The following is a 26,412-nucleotide window of genomic DNA, read 5'->3' as shown; positions in this document are numbered from 1 at the left end:
ATGCACTTAAATAACAGGACAGGCATATCAGTCCGACTGTAAGCTATGATAATATTAGCTTTGTATTTCTGTGGGTGGCATCATGCTATTATTGTGAAGTGACAAGCATTGCCTTGAGAAGTTCTTTTCTGAGGATAATAAAGCATCAGCAGTAGGCCTCATCCTTTGCAACTCAATAATCAAGCTCATACTGAGATGCTGAGGAGCATCTCAGTTCTTTTGTGTATTTGTAAATTCGTCCCGTGTGGGGATTTCCATTCAGTGTCATTATTATTTGCATTGTATTGTGGTAGTATGGGGGGCCATGCACATAAAAGAACATATTTCAAAGCCAAAAGCAGGCCAGTGGGAGTCTATTTTCAACTAAAAAGAGCTAAAGGCCGGTCTATAGCGACCCTGCTTCTACTCAGCCCATGTGTCTTGCTGGGTCAGCCCAATAGCGCTCCAGGTCAGCTGGATTTCTGGCAGCTCCCGTGCTGGAATTGACAAATTGAAACAAAGAATTAGCTGAATTCATAAAAATATTATGTAAACACCAAGCACACTGACACAAGGATGACAAATGTAAGAAGGCTAATCTATAAATATATCAATATAAAGGTAGTTTGGAGATAATGGAATGGGTTTACATGTAAAAGCAGATTCATCATTTGCTCATTTATCAAGGTAATAAGCCAAACACTGGCTGGTTTAAGCTTTTCAAATGTAACAATTTGCTGCTTTTCTCTATTTTCCATCCTTGCAAACTGAGCATATTTGGGTTTTGGGCAAAATAAGCAACATGAAAATATCTCATTTGATCCTGACAAAAATTCTGATATCCCTCATTTTCCTCTGTGGTCTGACAAATACGCCACAAACTCATCGACAAGGAAAATTATTTAATGCAGCCCTCGTAAAAAAAAATAGCTCAGAGTAGAGCTGACTTTGTGGTCAATATGGATGTTTTCTGAATTCAATACATGTCATATCATCTTGTCATAGAATGGAAATGTATGCCACTTCTTCTACAGAATAATCAAAGTGATTCTCAGCGTGATCATTCTTTTTGTTTGATCTCATCTCTTATATATGAAACTTTTTTCCCCTCGATCATTGAATTGAAATAAAAAATAACAATCTCATACGATCACAGTATTATTCAGCTGACAACTAATGTGCAATGATTTATTTTTTTAAAAACAAATCATCATGTGGAGGAAAAATATCTAAGAAATAACAATAAACATGACTGCTGAATTTACATGATTAATAGTTAAGTCCTTCTATCTAACAAAAAATATTAACTTATTTAGAACAAACGAGCATACGGTTTTAAGCACTTGATCTTATTTTTGGGCAACAATAACTGGAGGTTGACAATGTGTGATGATGTGATAACATGTGCGTAAAGGAAAAGTTTTATTCTTTTACAGCTGTGAATTGCACTTTTCATGAGAAACATCAGGACATAAGAAATTACACTATAACGTGGTAAAATGCTAAAATGTTCATATACTAACTTTGAATTCTAAATACAGACTTAAACTAAGCTAATTTAGCGACGTAACCACATCTTTCGCATCCCTGTTTCAGATGCTATCTTTTGCACGGCTGCTCGGCAGGAGTCCGTGCCATACTCGAAACCAAGTTACACCGAACATGTGCTTCTGCTATCTCCATCCGATTTTCTGCTTTTTTTTTCTTCTTCTAATTGTACTTACCAGTATTTGTTTCCTGACTTTGGAGAGCGGCAGTGCAGCTGCCTGTTGGGGGCAGGCGGTGTTGTGCTCCTTGTTGCTCCCTGTCAAACAGGAGCAGAGGAAGTTGTAGCTGCTCTTTGCACCAATCAGCTGTGAGGTTACTTGGACGCCCTGCCTAAACAATACAGACAGCAGAACAAATCTTTGGAAATAGTGCCGCATTCTTTGGTTATGTTATAGCCAGGCTTTATTGATCTATTTAAAGAGTTTGTGTTGCGTTTCCAAAATGAGTGACGTCTGAACAGGTAATTTCAAACCTCGCCGAGACGATGTGATAGCACAGTAACGACGGCCGTACACTGTTAGCAAACGTTAGCAAGGAATCCGATGCTAGCTGAGTTAGCTCACGTACGTGATAACCCGGCAGCTAGTACAAAAAGTTGTCTTAGAGAAGCTATTTTGTGACGGTAACGCCATGCCGACCAGCTGCTAAACATTATTATACGTTTGGTGTATATGTCAACAAGGCAACCAGTCGGTAAAGTCCGATGTGTTTGTTTCCGTTTGCACCATAGCGTGGTTGATATTCAAGCTAGCAGGAGAACGTTAAGTTAGCTTAGCCGCTACATAAACGACAACATCCACCAAACTGGACAAAACATTGGATTTAGTCGGGTTTAAATCGGGCTCAGCGGGTTCGCTGACCCCTCAAAAGAAAATGAAGAAGAGGAAGGAGCTGAACGCGTTGATCGGTCTCGGAGATAGCAAGAGAAAGAAGACCAAAAAGGGCTCCGGTCACCGACTTCTCCGAACCGAGCCGCCGGACTCCGAGTCCGACTCTAGCTCGGACGATGACGACTTCAACAACCTTAACAGCGGAGCTAACTTTGGAAAGTGAGTGATCAATGTATTAACGTGTTGCTGTTTTGTAAAAGACATTATGGACAGGTACATGTTACGTGTTTAACGTCATTATGTATTGCACTGAATTGTTGTTCAGTTACCAAAGAAATGTGAAGTCGTTAGAAGTTAAAGACCAAAGCGCAACTTAGCATCAGTCATTAATTCAGTTTAATTATGTGTGTGTACTTCCGGTGTATTTTTCTTGTTTTGAGTCATTAGCAAATATTTTGATAATCACTTGGTTTGGCTGCCAACACACTCGAAGTACAGTACATACTGTTTCCTCGTTCTTCTCCCAATGTACTGAAGAATGTTAAACTCTTAAGTTTCAAAGACATTACATTTCAGAATCATCAATTTTGGATCAAAGTTGTTTTTCAAGATCATATTCCCATATCATATTCCCTGAGACAAAATCGACTGAACACTTGTTGTTGGTTAGGGACAGAGGATTCAGGCCCAGAGCTCCATATCGCACATTCAATTTTGCTGTAATAAATACTTTTGATTTTAAGAAGAAGTCTCCTGACTACTCCATCAAAAGAACTGGGCGGAAATAGCCTTACACATATTCTGTTGGTTTCTTTAATTGTAGGATAGACTGATTTCCAACACACATTACCTAAAATTTAGTACTATCACGGACCTGCACACTAAGAAGGTGATCGGACATTCTTGTTTATTCTATTATTTTATTTTCTGATGCTTTATATAGGACAAATTTTTCTGCTTGAGTATAATTTGATAGTGTACGCTTTAGCAACCCATATTTAAAAGCAGAGTTGCATATAAGCCATCTTCATAATTCCCAAGACATGGCATACAGCCTTCTGAAAATATCTCCTTCATCAATAATAAAGCAGGCTGTGCAGTTATAACGTCTAATGTTACCGTTTCTTGTCTTTACAGAAGAAGCTACACGCAGTGCTGCAATGTGTGCTATCCCTTGTTTTTGTTCATCATACTAGCTGCCTGTGTAATGGCCTGTGCTGGACTCATATGGATGCAGATTGCTCTGAAAGAAGATCTGGACTCGCTGAAAGAAAAGCTGCACAGCAGTAAGACTCACACACAAACTGTCACCTAATGATGGTCATAAAGCACGCACTACCCTTTGGACAAGTTAGCCAGTCACATTAGTATTAACATTTAGCAATGTTTTTGTTACAGTGGAATCCAGCCAGAAGACGTCCTCCAGTGAAATACCCAAATTAAGTGAGGACCTGAAAAACGAGGAGAAGAAGCTTGACGACATTGAGAATGGGGGCAAGGGGCTGAGCAATCTCTGGTCTAACCTAACAGAAATGAACCGAAAGGTCAGTTTTCGTGTCTGCTTTGAGATTTTGTTCAAATAAAACAATCATATACACTCAGATTTATTAGATACAACTAGTTGAGATAAATGCAGCCTAATACAACAGCTGTGAAAAAACCATCTGCCATGATAAGCATTATGATGTTCAGTTGAAACGCTACAACGAAACTGTGTCAGCGTTTCAACAGTAGGGCCATTTTGGAGGATGTGGTTTGTGGTGCTGTCGAAGTATATTTGTTTGCTCAGAGTGGTGTTTCTGTTCCTCAGGATCACTGGCACAAATGAATTCAATACAACAGAAAGACCTGTTAGCATAATTCAATACACTTCAAAAACCCCACGTCCAGTTGAGTCAAAGCAGTTAAAACAAAACCTGAACATTACGACCTTCACGTAGGTGGATTTATTGTAGAACTGTTGTATTAGATTACAGGAATTTTAGCTTGGTGCACCTAATAAATTAGAGTATAGTTTGGAAACTCTGTCTTGCAAGTGTAACTGAATGCTTTATGTCATTTTACTCCTGCAGATCAGTTTGCTAGACTCTGCTGTAAACCATTTAAAGGCCAACTTGAAATCAGCTGCTGATTTAATCAGCCTACCCACAACTGTTGAAGAGCTTCAAAAGGTGACGCCTTAATAAATTGGAATTATAAGATGACTTGTCCTGATCTCTGGAATTGACCTCATACATATTTTTATTTTCCAGAGTGTCGCTACAATTGGAAGCACACTAACAAGTGTACAACATGATGTGAAGACTATGCAAACTGCCCTTGAAAATCAGAAGAAAGATGACGACTTGAAGGAGACAATGGTAAGTTTAAGACTTTGACAGTTTTAATAGTTGAGATTAAATAGCATGCCATGGCTTGCAAATCTAAAAGTCCTGTTCCCTAAACACGGTTTCTTTTTTTGCTCTTGCTTGTAAAAGTTTATTAATTCTTTCTGTTTAGAATTATAATTGTCATTGCACTAAAAACATGCATTTAAACATTTAGCTGTTATGTCACTTTTAGTTTTTTATGTTTTGCATAGTGTGTGTTTGCATATTATCTATTTATTTCTCAGAATGAATGGAGAGTGCATTTTTTGGTTCTTATCCTTCAAGCGTGGGTGATTTTCCTTTTGCACTGGCTAAAACCAATCTCTGGGGGGGTGCCAAAAACTCCTGTAGGCAGGAAAACCCCTGCTGCTGTCTGCTGTGAAAGGCAGACATATCAGAAAGAATAGGCTTTTCTGTCACAACATTTTTTTTAAAATGTATGTTAAGCTACTGAAGTGTTAATATAGTGTTTTGGAAAGCTGACAAACCTCACAGAGGAATCACAAGCTGTGCTTTTTCATGAATAGTATAGGGCTTCAAACTGTGATATTTCAAATGAGCAAAGCTGAAGTATTTTTTATGAGTCAAAGTCAGATTTCACTGATGCTGTTTGAAAGCTTGTCTTTTTGTTATTCACATCTCAATGCTCACTGCAAGTACTGCTGGAGGCTGCTTTGCACGTTTATTATTTATGCATGGATGTATGGAGGCGGGTGTGTACAGAAAACAAGTTAGCAGCACATTGTGCTTAAATGAATAGGTTAAATACCTTGGTGTTCCTGTTTTCTCAGTTCCTAGCAGCAGTGGTAAAGTTACACATTTGTCTCGCTTAGAATTAAAGCGAATTTATCCAATCATGTGACCAAGATGATTCAAAGGATGAAATGTTAGTTGATCCACTTAACTATGGCATGAATCCAAACTAGACGCTGTGATGAACTTTGCCACTGCCAGATTAATTTGTTTGTTTGTCAACCTATCCATGCTGTTGCACTTCTTGCCAGGCTTACGTTGAAGGAATCGCAGGGTTAAGAAGATCCTGTCATTTCTTGGATCCTTGCCTTGGGTTTTCATTCATAATACATGAAACAAGTGCCAATCTATTTTGGGAGCTTAGATGCTTGAGTTTGCTGAGTAAAACTAGGTCAAATATCTGAGACAACTGCAGAATGTTTTCTCCACTTTATTTTTCACAAGCACTACAGGATGGGGAAATGAGATCACCATATAATTATACACTTACATGTATTTCTTAAACTTTGGCCTTAGTAATTACATGGTCAGTGATGAGTTGCTAGCTGGCTGAGATCTCCACAGTCTTATGAGTTACATTGTAAATTGAACTTGCATAACTTAGGGCCACTATTTGTCGTTTATCACCCAAACCTACCAGAATAGTAGATCCTGTGTGTGCATTTTTAAAAGAAAGTGAATGCCTATAAGTCTTGATGTAAGGGTCAACTGCAAATTGTTTCACACGTATTTATTATATTGAAGGACATAACAGACCTGAGAAAAGCCATGAGCGAGGTCAACAAGACAGAGGAACAGCACCACACATGGACCGATGAGCAGATCCACATCCTCCTCTCTACAGTCGCAGATCTTCATCAAAGAGTGGCCTCTTTAGAGAACCGGTCAAAACAAAGCGTGAGTAAAATGAGGCTTCACACTTTGCATTTTGAGTTTATGTGGCGTTGTGCTAAGCCCAGACTGCATTTTATCTTCTGCTTTACAGTCGAACAACAATGAGGCAGCAGCTCAATTGGCAGTCAGCGGTGACAGTTCAACAACTGAGATGGTAAAAGAAGCTCCCACAACAGAAGCAGCACCTGGGAGTGTTCGCGGTACAGTATAAGATACATCAGTTTATCACAGTAATTTCTTTTCCTTGTGTTGCATTTTAATTTTTATCTCCCTTTTATTTTTGACAGAGGTATCCTCACCACTGACCGAGCCACAGACAAGCCGACGTCCTCGTTTCTTAACTCCAAACCGCTCTAAGAGACATGTCAAGACGAGATGTCCAAAGAGGCTGTTCTTACCTGGTGTCACTTCTGTACAAGGTGCGCACTACTACTACACAGTTTAGTATCATAGCGATTAGCTTGACATTTTTTAAAATACACACATTGGCTTTCTTGCAGAGGTAGATAAGAAGATTAATTCTAGGATATAATAAAATAAGTCTCTGCTTGTTGCCTGGAAACATCACAATGATAACACTTGAGGAAGGTATTCCTTTCAGCCAACAAACAGCTGTGCACATAAGTACCTATTTTTATTTTTTTAACATGTTTTAATATTGATTCAACAGTATAGGTTCTTAAATAATGAGCTTTAGAGGTGCTGGTGGGTAAACTAGAATATATCCAATCCTGTCTAAATAAAGCTAGGAGACAAACTCTTGTCAGGAAAACAAATGACTGTATGTGTATATTTGTTTTTAAATTATGTTTCTGTTTGACATTCTTTTTACAGATTTGGAGGACATCTTCCAGGAGAAGGGTGTTGGACGTGATTCACTCGGATTGACCAACCAGGTCCTGAGGGAAGTATTTGGAGAATCAATTTCCAGTAATCACGCCATGCTGTGCTTCGACAAAGACGGGGACCAGAGGTATTCCCTGGTGGAACTGATAGCCGCTTTAGGTTTGTGAGCACATCATTGCTGACGGCAGTGAACATTACTGTTAACCCAGCAGGGTCTGGGAGTTCGGGATTCCTGGCCCTTTTCTGTATTTGCTGCACTTTTGTGAACTGAATATTTATCATACTGATTGTGGAAAAAGTGGCGCTGGCATGCCCCCCCTACTCACTCCCTCTGTCCTGGTCCATCTCAGCATAACGTCAGCCACAAAGCATCGCTTAAATTTTAACAGTAATCCATGAGTATCTGTACCTAGAATATCCAGCTCTTGTTTTATTAAAGTTTTCAGTTTATATGAACATCCCATGCAAAAAAAGTGTTGTGAATTACTTTTGAATCCCATTCTCCAATCCCAATCTTAAACTTGCTGTATTCGTGTATTCTTGTTTTATTTTTCTTTTGACCGCCTGTCTCATTTAGTGCACCATTTTTGAACGTTTAGCTTCAGTGGAAGCTTTAACTGTTTGTCTGTTGAAAATGTCCCCACACGTCAACTCACAAGTGGTACAACTCACCTAAACCTTATTTATAGGACTTGAGATAGAATTTTATGAATGTTTACAAATGACTACTAGAAACAGTTATTGTCAAGATTTGGTTTTGTTTTTAGACAGTTTCCTAACTTATCTGAAATACACAAGTGAGCGTAAGAGTAAAAACTTTTGTATGCTCTTTTCTAAGCTAAATCTAACATTTGGTTTCTCTTTTCGTTCAGTGTTTTCCTTGTTTGTCTTTAGTAGGTTGCAATTTTGAATCTTGTATTTAGTCCATCTGTACATTTATCTGTAGTTTCTTTTCTTGATGTTTTGCAGATTTGAAGGGCTATGAACACTTTGAATCACTCAGAAAGAAGTTTGAAGTGGTAACTCATGAGGCATATGTAGCAATAACAAAATGACTTCGATATTGCTTGTTTCGGGTTGCAGTGGGGAGAAGGCACACTAAACTCACAATATGTAACAGGTAGTATAAGAAGCACTGACCACCACTCTCTACTTGATTCCTTTTATTCCATTTAAATGGCATAATAATGGTGTATTTACATAACAAATTTCTCATATTCAGACTTTGTTGTATTCTGTAAAAAAAAACATTGCAGTGTGTTCTCAACCAATTATATTGTGAAGGGGGTCAGGTTGGTAAAGATTTGCTTTACGGTCTTAATCAACATTTTACATTTTTTAAATAATTCTGTTGTGCTTTGCATGTTGCTTTCCATGTAACATGAAAAAATTATTTATGAATTTAACATAGTCAACTGTTTGTTTTTGCAGGACAATGGTTAGTTGAGCTTGAAATGTAACGGCTTTGGCCACCATCACGTAGATTCTGGGTCCATGCTGCTACTGTATATGAGAGATTTTATGAATGTCTTTTTGTTTGAGCACCAATGAATAAACAGTTAAAAGTCTGATTTGTGGTCTCCCTTGTGTTTTTAAGTCATGAACTGAGAAACAGTCTTTTCCAGTGGCACTTTACAATGTCTGATTATGGTAGAATGTTGCAGTTGTGTCCAATCCAGTCTGAGGTATACAAAAAGACATTTTAACAAACATTAACAAATCTCGTAGTGCTGCCAGAACTGCACTAAAGAACCCCTCTTTAAGAACGTTTTTCATCAGTAATGTGGAGGAACTTAGGCCAAAGCCCCTTTCGCCCTCCAGTCCCGGGACAACAGTCCAAGCAACTCCTCTTCATCCTCTTCCTCGTCCATGCCCTCATCAGTCTCCATGTGGTCCTCCTTTCTGGACAGAGGCTTGCTTTTGACCACATCCCGCTTGTCTCTTAGCAGTTCCACTCTCTTGTAACACTCAATCTGTTCATCAATTTCGTCAATCTGACGTTCAAGGCGCCCTTCCTCGTCTTCCTCTGCCACGATGGCCTCAGATTTAGTGTTCACCTGCCGTATCTCCTTTTGAAATTCCTCCCATTCCTTGTCCATTTGATCCTTAGGTGCGTCGACATTGCGCACTTTGGCATCTCTCACTGGATCATCGAAGAAACCCTCAGGTAACGCCTCGGCTGTGTTGTCTTTTCTTTCAGGGATCTTCTCCTGCGCCTCCGCCTTGATGATTGATCCCGAATGGGAGATTGCAGGTGTGGAAGGGATGGAGCTGTCAAAGAAATCAGCTGGTAGTCCTGCAGCTTCAGCCTTCTGTGGAGAGGGATTTGTGGTTCTTGCCTCACCTGCCTGTTCGGTACCATCGTCATCAGAATCCTCATCATAAACTCCAGCCAACAGACTCAGTCCTGCAGACTTCTGGGTAGAGACAGCAGCCTTTTCGCTGGGCTTCTCAAAGAAATCTCCTGGCAGCCCCGATCCAGACTGACCTGCGACTACCGCTGGTTTCGCCTTCTTTCCATTAACGTCCTCGTTGTCCGCCGCTTTCCTCTTCACCGGTTGACTCGGTTGCACCACTGCTTGACTCTTCCCTCCTTTCAGCTCGGCAACTTTTTCTTTGTGCTGTTTTCCCAGAACATGAGCCGGCCAAAGCAGGTCGGACTTTACCTGCACATTGCACAGAACGCAGTTGAGGTGCCCCAGACTGTTGTACTTAGCAAAAGGAGACTCGACGCGCTTCTTGTCTGTCGTTTGTCTTTGTTTTTCTCTCATCAACCGTCGAAGTTCCTCTTGATTTACTACTTTCTTCCCCTTCTTGGAAGTTGCCATTTTAGCAAACAACGCAGCTCGTTAGCCTGCTAGCTCCTTCAACTCTGAAGCTCGTGTGTCTCATAAAGATGACTTAACTATGAACTCGCGTTCAAACTGGAGAGGGTTGTTGAATAATCTCGCGAGACTTTCGACCTATTTGCTAGCTGCGCTAGCAGAGATGTTAGCTCAGCTGGCTTATTGTACCTCCCAGTCCGTCTGAATTTTGCCGCAAAGCAAGCTGAATCGATACCATTTCTAAACGTGTATCCAAGGGGCGGTAGAAGAAACAACGATGTAGCCGTTTGTTGTTCGTTTTCTTTCTTAACTGTACGTTGATTTAGTGTATGCGTGTTTTCTGTTATGTTTAGCATTAATTTCTGTTTCCATCGCCGCACCCACCATATTCATTTTTATTGTGGGCTAGCTAGCTAACGTTTGCTGGGAGCTAATGTTGGCTTGGAGCCGGACAGCAGGTGCAGCGTTATTTAAACAACAGAGAACAACTAGCGACTAGAAAGCATCGGTGTCGTCTTAAATATATTACGAACTCAACTAAAATAATATTTTCGGTATTTTGCTAATGCTGACTAGCTTCATATTTATACCAATCTTCACCATCCCGTAGCCTAGTAAATAGTGCGTCTGTTAACGTACGGTAGTCACCATGACAGGTGAGAAAATACGCACCATGCGAAAGGATCACAACAAACCAAACAAAAATGACGAGATAATGGACTCGTACGATGAGACCTCCAACGGGACTATTCCTAACGGTACCAGTAACCTTTTCAAGTCCAACAAGGCTTTTCAGAAATCAGTCAAAACCTCGGTGCTGCAGCAGCAACAGCAGCTTAATGCAAACAACATAAATGGTAATTCATCAATCGGCACCATTGTCAATGACAACAACAAGAACCCAATAATTCTGACAAGTGAGGACTTGGAGTTTCCTGTTCATGAATGCGTGTTCAAGGGAGATGTGCGTCGGCTCTCCTCTCTCATCAGGACCCATAGCATCTCTCAGAAAGATGTGCATGGTATGTTCTTGTTACTTTGCTATTATCTGATTTTTTGTGAAGTAATCAGATTAAGTGTTCACACTACCTGTGTTACTGATTGTGTTTGTTAAAATATCGATGTTAATAATTATGTCTAATGGGTTTCTTTCTCTAGGAAACACACCTCTTCACCTGGCTGTGATGCTGGGCCACAAAGGTAAAGTTGAACAACAGCATAGTAAAATGTGGTGAACCTGTTTTTTAAAAAATTTTAACAGCCTATTGCAATGCATAAGATTATCCAAAATGAACAAAAAGCCTCTCAAAAGGTAATCTCTCACTATTTGTTTGAGGCTGGGAAATGTAACTAAATCTGCTGTGCTTCATGGCTTTGCATCTGTCATCATGTAGTTTTATTTGTATCCCCATTAAAGGCCCTTTTGAAAGCACTACTCACTGTCCTTCCCATTTTGCAATAACCTCTATAGTCCTGCTGCTCTTATCATGTCATATCTGACCTCTACAGCGATAATAATAACATAATCTTGATGTAACATAGTAATAAGGCTGTGACAAATCATGCATAGACTTACATACAGCAATTTATGAGCACAAAGGCATTTATACATTCTAATTGTGTAGAAAAATTAATTAAATTAATTTATTGTCCGTAATAAATTCTCAGCACATTCATAGTTCAGTAAAAAGCAGATGGACTTCTCTTTTAGGTTCTTGAAAATGTTTCACCTATCAGCCAAGAGGCTTCCTCAATCCTTAGTTCATCCAGCCTGCTGGGTGAGAGATGATACGTCTTCAAGAATCTAAAAGAAAAGTCCAGTGGCTTTTTACTGAAGTGCCAAGGATTAGAATGACCTCGATGATTGAGCATCTACACAGTGCACAGCATTTCAGTGCTAAGTTTATCTATAGATGAAGTTTAGTAGTCTGTTAAAACATCAAAATCTTTTTCTGGATGGTGTTCCTAAGTTAATATTAAAATGGCAATATATGTTCTATACTTGTAATAGCTACTCCAAACGTCAACAAACTGAAAAGTGGTGACAGGACAAAAAATATCCACTAATGTACTCACGGTCATATTTGTCTCTGAAGACTTGTGCTGTTTCTTTTTTCAGAGTGTGCTCTCCTTCTACTGGCCCATAATGCACCTGTAAAGATAAAAAATGCACAGGGATGGAGTCCTCTAGCAGAAGCCATCAGCTACGGTGACAGGCAAATGAGTAAGTGAAGTCAACAATGTTCAGAATAGCAGTGTGTTGTCCTCAGTTTTTCATATTCAGAGGTGTTTATGGCAATCTCAGTGACACACCTGCAATCATGCACCGTCAACGTTTTGACATTTAGGCTGAGCGCTGCCTGTGTGATGGCTTTATAGATTTATGATGGCTTTAGTCACTATTTGTGGGTTAGTCAGTCATTGTGACAACTGGAATGGAAGTCAATTTGAATGCTCATACTGTAGTGGTATTGCTAAATGTCAACTTGATGGTTTCAGTGTGTTCAGGAAGGATTGGAATTGGCTGAATTCTTTACTTTTTGGGTTACCATCTGAATGGTAAAATATTTTTTCTTACTAAAAATGAAATTATATTTATTTTTTCTGTTTAAATATATCTGTTAATTTACATCTGTTTAAATTCAGTGCTTTGCGGAAGCATTTCCTGGGACTGAACAGTATAAAGTGTTCCCTGATACCTGTGGACAGGTTTTGGGTGGATTTTTTTTGCCACATATTTTCTGCTGACTTTTGGGAGCCTGAACTAGTTATGTTGATCACAGATGATCTCCGGTCACGGTGCAGAGAACATCTCAGCACCACATAGAAACTAGAGCAGCTCATAGTTTTTAAGTCATAAACTGGAATACAGCACAAATTACATGTTATTGTTAAAATGCAGATATTGCTGACACTTTTTAATATTATTACGAATGATGTTCAAAATACTGTCTATGGTTATCACGATGTGTGGTGAAAGGCAAAGGATTTAAGTAGTGTTGGAGGTTATGGGAAAACGGAGCCAGAAGGACTTTTAACAAATCATTTCATTGTTTAAAGACTGCTATCTGGTCAGTCCAGCTAAAAGGCTAAAGGTGGGGGATTTTCTCTGAGCACTTGTCATCCAGATGGGCTGGAATGCAGCCTGAGTGATGGCTTAGTGTTAGGAAGCTCTGAGCTTACAGCCTGGTCACTGGCCTGCTTAATGACGCCACTGCTTTTAGATTTTCCATCCACTGAAATGATTCAGATGACATGTGAAAGGTGCCAGCTAATGCTTTTGGCATGATTTCACTGCTCTGTCCTTGTTTGAGGGTTGGTGTTAATGTAGCATAGTTCACTGAAGATAAAGGAAAGATAAAGTGTGTAGTAAAGGGAGGGAATACTAAATAATTGATATCAGGGTTTGTTTTTTTTAACTGTGCTGAGCTGACAGTTTCTAGTTGTTGCTTTTGGCAGAATAGATAATATGGCTGTGAATTATCAGCATCCTTTTCTTGCACAGCCTGCGATGGAGATTGTGAGCCCCGGTAGTTTGAGAAGCGACCCTCAGCCTTTTTAGTATGCGTCTCGGCTCTTTGTGCCCGCTGTGGCAGGCTGGCTTGGGACTGGGACCAGGAGCTTTGCTTTGAGAAGGTCATATCACTCACAAGGGTGAATAGGCGGCAGGGGGGCAGAGAGGGGGCTGGGTACGTTCACACCATCAGCAAGGACATGCAAAGAAAGTCATATTCCAGTGCCACAGTATGGTATTTAGATTTAGGTCTTTGGTTAAATTACACGCAGCACACAGATGCGGGAACGACAAATGGCGAACAAGGTTTCCTTAATGCCGTGTGTGTGTGTGTGTGTGTGTGTGTGTGTGTGTGTGTGTGTGTGTGTGTGTGTGTGTGTGTGTGTGTGTGTGTGTGTGTGTGTGTGTGTGTGTGTGTGTGTGTGTGTGTGTGTGTGTGTGTGTGTGTGTGTGTGTGTGTGTGTGTGTGTTAAAGCTTTCCACCAAACACTGCAGTCTTGTCAACGGTCGTCACTTTTACACATGTGCACATTGCGTTAGCAGTTCTCTCTTTCGTTGTCTGCGTGTGCAATGACGAACTGCCCGAGTGCATCGAGGGCCTGGTCAGCACTTCTGCTCAGTCACAGTCCAATTTTTTCCCTTGCTGAGAAAACCAGGGTACATATGAGCTATACTGATTTACTGACATCATTAATGGGTCTGTGGTCAGTTCGTGAGAGAGAGAGAGACATGCACTCCATGAGCTCAGCTGATCCTGTCACTGCTGCTGTTGCATGTGCAGCGTTATGAAATATGTTTCTTCTAAATTAAGCTGAAGCAGAGAAGGGATTATTCCTTGTGTTTGATACATAACACTATGAAAATGTGAGCATAAATGTGCTCTGCGCTGTGTGCCACGATTCACTGGACTGGCTGTGAAATATATGCATACTTTAGCACTCATCTCTCCCTCAGCACAAATAGGTCATTCAGAGATGCTGGAAAGAGAGAGTGGCCAACAAAGACTGAGCTGTTGCCAATATTGATATTTCTGAGTTTCAAATATATGATAATGAGATACAGTCAGTCTGCTTTTTAAAGCAAATCTGTACAATCTAATATATTCCAACACAGCTGCCTTTCAGACTTTTTTTATGATGCCTGTAATGGTCAGTAGCTAACGTTGTCATAGAGATGTTAGCTCTATTTCACCTTTAACTCTGATAGCAGTGATAAACATATAAGTAAGATAATTTTTTTATTTATTGATTTTTTTTGGTGGTAAGAAATGCAATACTTTATACACACAAAGTAACATTTAGTGTCTGAATTGTTAGGTTAAATTGAAATAGACTGTATAGATCTCCACATAGAGAAGAAGACATTTCACAGTTAAAAAATTAACTTTTCAGTCCTCACCTTTTTAAATCATCTCGGATATATCTTGACATTTCAGCCTTGCAAGTTCTTGTCACTTTCCTTCATACAAGTATGCAGATACGTTTGCATCTCTGAGAAGCTAAAATGAACTATTACACTTTCTAAGGTTCCTCTAGAGCAGTGGTTCTCAACCCCGTTCCTCAGGACCCACTGTCCTGCATGTTTTAGATGCTTCCCTGCTCCAACACACCTGACTCAAATGATCAGCTCGTTATCAAGCCTCTGCAGAAGCCTGATGACGAGCTGATCATTTGAGTCAGGTGTGTTGGAGCAGGGAAGCATCTAAAACATGCAGGACAGTGGGTCCTGAGGAACAGGGTTGAGAACCACTGCTCTAGAGTGCAAAGAGTTGCAAAAAAAAGAATTGGACCACATACCCTAAAACAGTGAATATACTCAGCATCTTCCCCGTGCTAACGTGTGCTGCCGAGTCTTATGATTCATTCCTGTTCTCTTTCCTCAGTCACAGCAATACTGCGGAAGTTAAAGCAGCAGTCAAGAGAGAGTGTGGAAGATAAGAGGCCAAAATTACTGAAAGCTCTCAGAGAGGTGAGCACCACAGCTGGTTTCACTGACACAGACTTTACTGCCACACCAAATTCAAGTTCGCCAGTGCTGTCATTCTGCATCATTTAATATGCAGTCCATTTTATTTTGAAAATGTCTGCAGGCAGAGATTTGCATAAGAGACTACTGCCTGTCCTTGAGGATGCATATTAACTGCTGATATGGATAATTTTAAATCCTTGCTGTGCTATACTTTTTCAGACCTCCAAAATTATGATGTATAAGTTAAATCATTTAGTCACACATGTTGTATGTTTTTGTGCAGCTTGGTGACTTCTATCTGGAGCTGCATTGGGATTTTCAGAGCTGGGGTGAGTTTTCATTTTCACACAAACATAAAGGTTGTGTATACTCCATATTTTGAAACACTATCACAGCATATGATAGTTTGTAACACCAGCTTTCATTTCAACTGCTTCAAAATTGCTGGATGGGTGATGTGTTACTTTTTCTAAAAACTTATTTCAGATAAATCTGTCTTTTCCTTCTGTTGTTGCAAAACACAAAGTTGGAAGTATTTGTTCATCACCTGAAATTTAATTCATTCGACTCCTCTTTGTTGTAGTGCCTTTGCTGTCCCGGATGCTGCCATCGGATGCCTGTAAAATCTACAAACAGGGCATCAATATCAGGTAAGATGTTAAATACTAGATTGAGGCTGTTGCTGTGCCTGTGAGAAAATCTAATTCACTGAGTGTTTAATGCAGCAAGTGGTTGATATTTAGGTCAAGAACTTCTTTTAGATCTAAAAAGTAGGACGCAACAGTCTTTACACGTGCTCTATCCTCTCTCTTGATTTAGACTCGACACCACTCTCATTGACTTCACTGATATGAAATGTCAACGCGGAGATCTTAGCTTCATTTTCAACGGCGATGCTGCGCCTTCCCAGTCCTTTGTTGTTCTGGACAACGAAGCGAAAGTGTACCAAAGAATACACCACGAGGTAAGTGAGTGGTACGACCAGGCTTCTGTTTCACATTGTGTCATCAGCGGTTTTAATATAAATGTCGAGAACTAACTGCCATTATTTTGGCCCAAGGAGTCAGAGATGGAGACTGAAGAAGAGGTGGATATTCTGATGAGCAGCGACGTCTACTCTGCCACTCTGTCCACAAAGTCCATCACTTTCTCTCGTAGTCAGATTGGCTGGCTCTTCAGAGAGGATAAAACAGTAAGGCTGTGGCATTATGCTGCCCATAACAAGTAAATGTAACTTGACTACTTCATGGTGAAGAACTTTCTAAAGTTTTCAGGGTTTAAAGCAGAACTTGAAGCTTTGGTTTCCTCCTAATCATAATAAAAAGGTATCATCCTGCACTGACAGGTTGAACAAAGCTAACAGGGAGAGTAAAGAAAGTAAAACACGGTATGTACAGGCTCGTACGTAGTCTTTTGAATTCAAATAAGAAACACCACTTTAACAAATCGGGTTATTGCTTTGACTTATTTTGACTGGGCTGCATTAGTGAGCCAACAAGTGCAACAACAGAGCCGCACCATTGGTAGAACTAAATAGAATGCATCCATGTTTTTCAGGTATCAATTTCACTTGTTGTTTCTCTGGGGTGAGATACCAAAATATCTGTGGAAAAAAGGTTGTATTTAATCAACCTTTTTCACAAGAAATTGCACCAAAATAACTAATGAAGAAAAACATGGTCACAGTGCAGAATATAATAGCAAAATAGTCAAACAATAAAAAGTCGTTAACAAAGTGGGAACAAGAAAAGCCCTCAGAGTGCAGTACTCCGCTAAGGCTGCTTAGTGGTTGTATCATTTCTGACGGCTGAAATCTTAAAAAAAAAATATGACAGAAATCACGGCACTATAGAATGTGGTCATTTAATATAGATGTACCCACAAACACAATGACCTTGTTCTGAGCACAGCTGTGTGTTATGCATGTGTACATTATTTGCAGACACCTAATCACATGACCGAAATATGTAGTGGGTTTCGGGAATTGATGGGACTCGGAAACAGCCCCACAATTTAGTCAATTCTTCCTTGTATCATTTCCGACAGATACGTCCTGATAAGTCGCAGCAGTCAATTTTTAGTAGAATCGCAATCATGTGGTCATCAGCAGGCAGTTGACGTAGTGTTCACTTGTAGTCATAGTTACAGTGACGTCGTGCTGCTATCTAGCAGTGATACAGGAATCTTTAACAAATCTGTGGATCCAGACTATAAGCCACATCACTGCTGAAATCTACTCACTTGGTCCTTGTGTCATTTCTGACCTTCCCTTGAAATTTCATCCAAATCCGTTTGTCCATTTTTGAGTAATGTCGTGCACAGACAGAAAGACAGACGGACAAACGTACACCAGTTGTCGCATAACTCCACTGCGTTTGTTGGCAGAGTAATCTAAACATCACATAAAAATTTCTTTTAGAAGTCAGCATTTCAAGTTCACAGGGCTTTGATTAGTAATTCAAAGATGTTTCAGATTGTTTATTAATCACAATCTGTCCTCACTCACATCATGTTCATCTAAGCAGCCACATGTCTCCAACAATTAAAGTAAATTAGTCAGCTGGTTGTTTAGAGCTGTGGTTCTCATCCTTATCCCCTTAAAATGGACTCCTGTCTGTTTGCAACTCAGTAAAGTGGGGCTGCTTTCACTTAAACAGTGTTCTTTATGAGCTTTTTCTGTCACATCCTTCTTTAGAAGCCAAAAAAATGTGCCAGAGAGAATTTCACTGACTCAAAATGAAGGATTGTGATCGGCACGATGGCATCAGACGACTGCTGTTGGTTTATTTTCCCCAGATAAATCATATTTATTTCAATTAGCACCACTTGATAGTTTCCCTGTGGTCTTCCACATGTCTCAACATTTGAGAACAGCTGCAGAAAAGACTGGGGTTATTGTTAACTTACAGACTGATTTGTTGTTGTTTGTTTAATCGCGGAGAAGCAAAAGCACAATCAAGTATTAGAGAGGGGAAAGATGTCATTTTGTGTATATTTATCATGTAAGCCCTGAGACTGATCCTGAGCCCTATTTTGTCTCTCCATGCAGCCTGTGCAGCACATTCCAAGTATTCTAGATGTTTTACTTTAATTGTTGCAGAATAACAAGTTTTGCTTTCCTCTGATTTGACTTGAATATTGATGCTTGAAGAATTAGAAAATGTTTAGCCCCTAGTACTGTACAGTCCCACCCTCAGGCTTCTTCTTGGCACATTTTAGATGGTCTGCAGAATGTCTGGAAAAAAAATCCCTGCTGAGCACGCTGAAATACCAACATCTGTTTGTTTTCTGTACAGGAGAGGGTTGGGAACTTCCTGGCTGATTTCTATGCAGTGAACGGTCTCGTGCTCGAGTCGAGGAAAAGGCGAGAGCACCTGAGTGAAGAAGACATCTTGAGGAACAAAGCCATCATGGAGAGTTTGAGTAAAGGAGGCAGCATCAGTGAGCAGAACTTTGAGGTGAGAAAGAGAGAATCCAGTGTGCTGGCTTCATCCACCAGCGGTAAAAAGTAGCGCTATTTGAAAACTGGATGACTGACAGGTATTTTCCTGTCCCCAGCCTGTGAGAAGACAGTCCCTCACAGCTCCAGCCCCCAACACAATTTCTTGGGAAGAGTACATAACTGCAGAGCACGGAAAGTAAGCGCCTCGTGTTTTCTACGATTTCATCAGTTCTCGCCATAATTAGCAATTTATTGAGGGCAACTCCAAGAGAATCTGTCTACGTTCTGAGAGTGAAATGCGTCTTCGTGTTTTTGTCTTTGTCTCTTCGCGCCCTCAGGCCTCCTCATCTCGGCAGAGAGCTTGTGTGTAAGGAAAGCAAGAAGAACTTCAAAGCTACTGTAGCTATGAGCCAGGATTTCCCTCTAGGCATCGAGTCGTAAGTACACCCCTTCATCCTTAGATCTATTTACAAAGCTTTCTGTGCAGATTGATCCTGGGTGAATACACTAGGATACTCATGAGATGTTAGAAAAGGGTACTGTAGAGATGAAATAATTCAGATCAGATAATTGGGCGAGGTAGACAGAGGGGCTTACCTGGTAGAGCAGGGGAATCGCTGATCAGAAGATTTAATAACCAACTGCTCCACAATGTGACAAAAAATTTTTTTGTGTTTTGCATAATTTTTTTGACTTAGCTAGACCACATTGTTGACTGTGCTTGGGTTGTTTGGAGAATAAATCCTACTTGATTCTCGTTCACTTGTAGTTCTGCCTTACTGAGGCACCTGCAACCTTTTGGCTTAATGGTTTAAACCAAGGGAATAAATATAAACTTGGATATTAGAGCTCAGCAAATACAAAGCTTTAAAGATTCACATTGTGTAACTTGTATATAAATATTTCAGAGTTTAAAAAAAAAAATCTACCGATGATATTTATTTTTACAAAAACATAAAACATTGATAATAAAGGATGTTTTTTCTACAATTTTACAGTTTAATTTAGCAGGTGCTTTTATCCAAAACAGTCCACATCTGAGAGTAGATACAACACAAACAAGGGTCCAAACAACCTGGATAAGCGCCATAAAACGGTTTTAAATTAATTTGGTTATTAATGGCTATGAGCGTGTAAATTCTGCACAGAACATTTTAGTTACATTCTGTTTATTTGAAGCTTTGCAAAAGACTTCTTGGTGCTGAAATCTGATTGACCTGAATGTAAATGGATAAAGTGTAAATCACAACACTGCTTTAAGCTGTAATGACTTCTAATCAGACTTGATCAGAGGGGGACATTCAGGGGAATATTCTAACTTGCATATGAATTAAGAATTCAGTTACTTTCCTCTGCAGGGACGACTAACTCAGATCATTTCATAGTAAAAGAAAGATCTGATATCGTCTCTTTTTTTGGATTTTTCTTGGAGCGGAGCTTTACCTACTACATATTGTATCATAGAAAAGATTATTCTCTTTATTGATTTTATATATCACTATTTCATGTCAAATAATAGTAAAAATTGCCCCTTAAGCCAGAGATAACAACATCCAAATCCCAAACACATTTTTTCACACCTTAGAAATACCAAACTAAATCATCAATTTCTTGTATTTTCAAAGCTGGGAGCAGATAATTTTGGAATAAAGAAATATTTCTGTATATTTTTCTGGTTGTAATATACAGAAAAGAAACAAACAAATTGCTTTTTTAATCTAAGTTTTGAATCTATTTGCAGTTTTCCTGACTCATGATCACATATAAAAGAGTTCACAGAGAACTGATAAGCTTTGAGAAAAGGGCAGTTTTTCAGTACACTGAGTAGTTGTAGAGGTAGAATTCATGTGGGATATGCTTTGGTTTTTGTCTATAATGGATTACAGACAGTGTAGTAGAATATTACTGGGACATAGTAAAGCAAGTAAATTGCTTTATCTCCACTGCTGAATGAACCTTAATGGTCCCAGCAATAAAACCCCACCCTTTATGTGGCTAATGGCTTTTTAATGTAATTTTTCTCCTTCACATTTTGTGTTTTGTAATGTTACAAATATGTTGTAGTGGCTGCCTTTATAATGCCATATATGCCATAATCACCAAAAAGAGAGCAGAAATTATTTTATTTAATAGCGGCTTACGTCATCTCAAGTCTCGGTCTTGGTCCTGATGATTTTCACTCTCCTCCCCTTTTATGTCGAGACTTTTTTTTTTTTTTTTTGGCAAGTGAGATGTAGAGTTACAGTAAGTGTACTGACAGTGTAATGGGAAACCACTGTTTGTCTGGACCCTGAAGACTAGAATTGAAAACCTCTGTTCAATCTGAGATCTCAAGATATCAATAATTCATTTGTTCCTTTGGTTCCCAACCTGGAGATGTATCTGTTTCCAGTGTAACCAAAACAATCCTTCTGAGAGATAAGATCAAATCAAACATTGTAATGCTGTATTAAAAGTATGTATTATTTCCTCTGAATTCCCTGCATTTTTGACAGCAATTTGAATCCAGTGTGATATTGACTCCACTGCTCACATAGAAAAGTAATATAGAAGGTCAGTATTAAGGTAGGAGGGCTTTTAATAAATGCTAATTCACTGAAAATACAAAAACAGCTCACCATAAATATATTGTTCTTTTCATACTGGCCACAAAATCCACAATCATGGGCCTGTATTAAAAGGAATTCAATAGTCTATTTGAAGCTGGCAGGAGGCTTCATCAGTCTCACTCAGACAAAGTATTTTCCAAAGTCATATGCCTTTTAATAGTATCTTCCCAGTGCAGCTTAGGAGGGAAACCGTCCCAGAAAACAGGAACAGATGAAATTAAGGAAAGCTTTGGTAGAAAAAAGACCATACTTTTAACATTGAAATCAAAATAGAAATAAGCCAGTATGAGCTGGAATTATTACAAAAAGTGAATCCCATTGTTCATTTAGCACTGGACTGTTGAGTTACAACTAAATCTGAACCTTATGTGTCCATTAGGGCTGAAATGATTCCTTGAGCTATTAGAGTAATTTGATTACTAAAATTCCTCAAGGCAAAATTCTCTGACCCGAGGCTTCATTGAATCCACTACATATTAGACCCCAGGTCACTAACTGGTGGACCGTGATCTGAGTCTGGACCCAGACTTCATCCTATACAGACCCGGGCCTATAATCAATAAACTAAAAGGGATTTTACATTTGATGGGACGCTTCTGTTTTAACTGGTGCACCTTCTTCGGCATTTAGCAGATCAGAGGACTGAACTACAAAGGCAGTTCGACATAGTCAGACTTTCTTTGTGTAAATCGGCTCAACAAAAACTAAAACTTCCGTCAGAGTTAACAGGTATGGAGGTGGTTTTCCGCTTTCTTTAGCTCAGACTTTCTGCTTCAAACTCATTCTCACAAACAGGAGCATTTAATGCATCACTTGATTCGTTTTCTGCACAAAATGAACCGATGGAGTTCAGCTGCTTCAGTCAACAGGTTGTTTTAATGGAGAACAAGGAGGAACATACAAGTCCATCACAGTAAAAATACTGTGACTGGAAATTTTGTAAGATGGGAATGCTGGTGGAGAACTGTTAATCGTGCGAAATGTGTTTATTTTACCGAATAATGCAGCTGATTGTTGATGACAGACGACTGAACAATAAAACTGTCAAACTTCATATATTCAAACATGATATTGTATTGAACTATATGTAAGCCTGACACTGTCTCAGAATGAAGCAAATAACTTCAGTTTGTGGCCAAATCAAAGTGAAACTAATGTTACTGATTGAATATTCTTTGTTATAAACTGATCAGTTTTCTTATTTGTGTTCTATTAGCTGCGGTACCAGCAGTTTAAACGGACCAAACATATAAACATATTTATTAGATTTCTGCATTACCAGCTAAACACATGTGGGGTCCCCATGGCTTTGGGTTTTAGTTGAATACCTCTGTGCTGTACTATAAATGTACAATACACCTGTACTGTACTATAAATGTATAATACACCCGTACTATACTATATATGTACAATACACCGTAGATGTCTGCCCGTGTTCCACCAGGACGGTTATTTCTGTTACTCTGTGTGGGTTGTATTTCTGTGACAACAATATCACCACTCTGACAGCCATTTATTGATAACCGTGATCATAGTTTTTGGTTCCCAGGATGATGACGATGAGTTACCCTCTCTATAGTTTGTGTGCTTGAAAAAGAGCCATATTAATGACACTAGTGCCTTTTTGAAAAGTTCAGAGATTTTCAGCCCGAAGCTCTGAATGGCCGCACAAAACCGGTGAAGTGGTCAGAAAATCGACACTGGGTGCAGCACTTTCTCGAGGAGGATGCATACGCTCTCTCATCATTAGAGACGATTGAAAAAAAGATTGATTGATTTCTTTATTTTCATGTAATTCACACAAGCGTGCCCAACCCTCATAGATACCATATACTAGCATTGCAGCAGTACATCCAAAACACACAGTATTCTGCTGCTCCGCTCTCAAACAAAATATGTTGCCTTTTATGCCAGGTCTGGCAAAGAAAATCTGCCATGAAACAGGTTCCTCTTCTAAACATAACTCAAGTTTTTCATGGTCATCCAACCAAAAGAAGTCAAAATAAACAGAGGACATCTTACTGAAAAGCACCTCCATGATATCCTCGTATACAGGGCAGTAAAACATAAAATGAACCTCATTCTAAATTACACAGCAAACAGTCTGTCCTCCGCTGGAGTAGCACTAAACCTCCCAGTCTCTAAAGCTGATGCTAATGTTCCTGAGTGTAGCTGTGCATACAGGGATCTCAACGTTTTCCTTAAATTATACTGTACATATGGTGATGTTGATGCTTCGAAAAGAGCTCGATGTGGTCACACAGCCTCCGAATACTCAATTTAGATCATCAGAAACTGTCAATGTTTATGCCACGTGTTTTTACTGCATGTTTATAGTTCTGTTCAGGAGCAAGGGGAGAGAGAGAGAGGGGCTGGAGTTTGTATGAGGACCCCTTATTCATTCAAGATCTCAAATTTCAGTTAATCTCCTTTCAAAGTCTCATCTCCAATTTGTTCTGTTTTAGATTTTGTAGTTTGCCTCTACCTGACAGGAACATTTGGCAAAGAACAGACTGAAAGGAAACTGCTTTCTTACTTTCCTCTGCCTCCAGGTTACTAAACGTGTTGGAAGTCATCGCCCCGTTCAAGCACTTCAACAAACTCAGAGAGTTTGTACAGATGAAACTTCCACCTGGGTTTCCAGTCAAACTCGGTATGTGTGAATCGACCTGCCACTGTGTTTCTGTGACTCAGTGAGCTTCAAGAGGGCGATCACAAAATAACATACTTTCTTTTGTTTTGTGCCTCGCAGACATCCCCGTCTTCCCCACCATCACAGCTACTGTCACCTTTCAGGAATTCCGCTACGACGAATTTGAAGATTCTATTTTCTTCATCCCTGCTGAATACAAAGAAGATCCCAGTCGCTTCCCGGACCTCTGACCTGTAAACACATCTGACACAAACGGGAAATGACAAGCGAGTTGGGTAGAGCAGGAGCAGAAAAGAGGAATCCTGTGTTGTTTTATTCTGTGTGTATATTAGCCGTTAAAAAAGGAAAAAAAGAGGGGTGGGGTAGAGGGGCGCTGGTCTTATTGATCGGCCACCGTTCATTTCGCTGATGGATCCAAAGCAAATCAATGCAAACAGATGCTACAGAGCACCATCTCGCATATAGATGCGTATCGGCAGTCGTTCTTGTGAAATGAGTGATAGCTTTCATTGTACTCGCTGTACACCATCTGAGCAGTTAAACCCGCCGCTCTGTGCCGCTGTTCTCTACTGTGAAAGCTGTCAAACGACAAAGCCCGGACTCTTCATCGCCACTATTTTGATATCTACTGTCTCGTCATCTCAAAGGACTGATAACTGAATTCTTATTCTTGAAACTGCACTGGCACAGTCATCTGTAAATAATTCACGTCTCATCTGTATTTCACAACGAAAAGAATCACCAATATAGCTATATCCTCAAACTGAGCTTAATATTCATTTCTATATTATGTACTATATATATATATAAATATATATATAAACTCAAAGGAGTAACACTGTGTAGCAATACATTTCCAGTACTTAAGAATGTTTTTAACCAGCTGGGACAAGATTTAGCATAAAAACACATTCTTAACAGTTCAATATCCAAGCCTTTTCCCCTGTGCAGGACGCAGTCTCCTGTATTTTCAGGTTAGCTCATGTTACCTCTCGGCTGTCTCCATGTTTGTCGTGATAGTATGAACTCTGTACTCAGTGTGAGTGAATAATTGTACTATTATCGAGGATTGTTCTATGTACGTTTGTTGTGGGAGAACCCAGATGGGATATCAGGTAAACTGTTCTTAGTTTAATACTGCACTGATACTATGTATATTTAAGGCATGCTATGGCTGTGTTGGCCTCCTGGATCACATGCATCTTTAAGCTATATTCTCTGAGCGTTTCTTATATTACCCGCAGACTCACTGGTATTTAGATCGAGGAAAAACTGAAAATTATAACACTAACACTTTGAAACACCTTTTAGTGCTTTTTTGAATTTCTCTCCATGATGGTAGTCTGCCTATAATTTTCATTTTTTAAATATAAATATACATAAATAAATCCAAGGAGAGGAAACAAAGCTGTGAAGTTGATATTGCTGGATATCTTGACTGTCCAGATAGGGAAAAAAATATGATCACTGAGTTGTATCTGGCTTCAGCTAATATGTACTGCAACCATACCTACTTCACATCCCTTTAAATAAAGCACCAGCATCATGTTTCACCTGACTTTGTGCAAGTATAATAAAAAGACTCTCTTCTATGAGGCTTCTAGTGATCGGTGGGCAAATCTCTGAACCAACACACATTTTGCTATACTGGGTAATCTATCACTGTAATATGTTTGGGTTTATTGGGCCGTTGTTGATGTTTCAGGGCAATAAGCATAAGTGCTCTGTGGAAATATAGGATTATTAGGCCCGAGCCCCTGGTAACCTACACAACGACTAGTTGAGCGCGCAGCGCTCGACCACGGACATTCACACACTCAAACACACAAAAATGACAAGTCGAGCGCGCAGCGCTCGATCACGTACGAGGGCCGACATGTCCACACACACACACATACACCGACATGCACAAACACAAAATCGCACACAAAAATGACTCGTCTACCACGGACATTCACACTCTCAAACACACACAAACACCTCACAGATGCGTCGGGCTTGTCGAGACCTTTCCGAAAATATATAATATGTATAATATATAATAAAAATACAGGCGAAAAAAATCGCATATGGTTTTTGCAAAAAAATATTATTATTTATTGGTTTTTTTTAATCGGTGCAGTATACACCACAAGAGTTGTCAATAACTCCGTTACAGGCTACGTTATATGTGTATAAAGAC

General features: G+C 39.6%; 3 protein-coding genes across 4 annotated transcripts; 2 read left to right on the top strand and 1 right to left on the bottom strand.

The window, feature by feature from the left end:
• Nucleotides 1-1,847: 1,847 nt before the first annotated feature.
• efcab14 (EF-hand calcium binding domain 14) lies at nt 1,848-8,790 on the top strand. 2 transcript variants are annotated; one of them, XM_022211734.2, is made up of 9 exons: nt 1,848-2,576; nt 3,498-3,643; nt 3,756-3,901; nt 4,430-4,528; nt 4,610-4,717; nt 6,224-6,376; nt 6,465-6,573; nt 6,661-6,792; nt 7,208-8,790. In XM_022211734.2, exons 1-9 carry the CDS (start codon nt 2,401-2,403, stop codon nt 7,384-7,386), a joined length of 1,248 nt encoding a protein of 415 aa, XP_022067426.1. In that variant the 5' UTR covers nt 1,848-2,400; the 3' UTR covers nt 7,387-8,790. The 2 variants fall into 2 exon arrangements, with proteins under 2 accessions (XP_022067426.1, XP_022067425.1); XM_022211733.2 differs by having other exon boundaries at nt 1,849-2,576; nt 3,495-3,643.
• Nucleotides 8,368-10,165, bottom strand: znf830 (zinc finger protein 830). The gene has a single exon (XM_022211735.2). The coding sequence runs from the start codon at nt 10,045-10,047 to the stop codon at nt 9,013-9,015; it is 1,035 nt and encodes a 344-aa protein (XP_022067427.1). The 5' UTR covers nt 10,048-10,165; the 3' UTR covers nt 8,368-9,012.
• A 45-nt stretch (nt 10,166-10,210) lies between these two features.
• On the top strand, nt 10,211-25,822 carry LOC110963384 (ankyrin repeat domain-containing protein 13C-like). Its single transcript, XM_022211732.2, has 13 exons — nt 10,211-11,066; nt 11,203-11,244; nt 12,164-12,268; nt 15,441-15,526; nt 15,810-15,855; nt 16,110-16,176; nt 16,346-16,490; nt 16,587-16,718; nt 18,823-18,984; nt 19,085-19,164; nt 19,307-19,405; nt 24,130-24,230; nt 24,330-25,822. The coding sequence occupies exons 1-13, from the start codon at nt 10,694-10,696 to the stop codon at nt 24,458-24,460; spliced, it is 1,569 nt and encodes a 522-aa protein (XP_022067424.1). The 5' UTR covers nt 10,211-10,693; the 3' UTR covers nt 24,461-25,822.
• The last annotated feature ends 590 nt before the right edge of the window (nt 25,823-26,412 follow it).

This window comes from Acanthochromis polyacanthus, chromosome 9, assembly GCF_021347895.1.
Source record: "Acanthochromis polyacanthus isolate Apoly-LR-REF ecotype Palm Island chromosome 9, KAUST_Apoly_ChrSc, whole genome shotgun sequence".
NCBI classification, from domain to species: domain Eukaryota; kingdom Metazoa; phylum Chordata; class Actinopteri; family Pomacentridae; genus Acanthochromis; species Acanthochromis polyacanthus.
The sequence above is the reverse complement of the archived record's forward strand: the minus strand, read 5'-3'. Positions and strand labels throughout refer to the sequence as shown.

Bases quoted from the DNA above. Each gene is read 5' to 3' on its own strand.
- znf830 (XM_022211735.2), bottom strand. From the start codon at position 10,047: ATGGCAACTTCCAAGAAGGGGAAGAAAGTAGTAAATCAAGAGGAACTT.
- efcab14 (XM_022211733.2), top strand. From the start codon at position 2,401: ATGAAGAAGAGGAAGGAGCTGAACGCGTTGATCGGTCTCGGAGATAGC. The intron at 6,574-6,660 runs GTACAGTATAAG...TATTTTTGACAG, and splicing joins AGCACCTGGGAGTGTTCGCG to AGGTATCCTCACCACTGACC. The intron at 6,793-7,207 runs GTGCGCACTACT...TTCTTTTTACAG, and splicing joins TGGTGTCACTTCTGTACAAG to ATTTGGAGGACATCTTCCAG.
- LOC110963384 (XM_022211732.2), top strand. From the start codon at position 10,694: ATGACAGGTGAGAAAATACGCACCATGCGAAAGGATCACAACAAACCA. The intron at 18,985-19,084 runs GTGAGAAAGAGA...TCCTGTCCCCAG, and splicing joins TCAGTGAGCAGAACTTTGAG to CCTGTGAGAAGACAGTCCCT. The intron at 19,165-19,306 runs GTAAGCGCCTCG...TCGCGCCCTCAG, and splicing joins ATAACTGCAGAGCACGGAAA to GCCTCCTCATCTCGGCAGAG.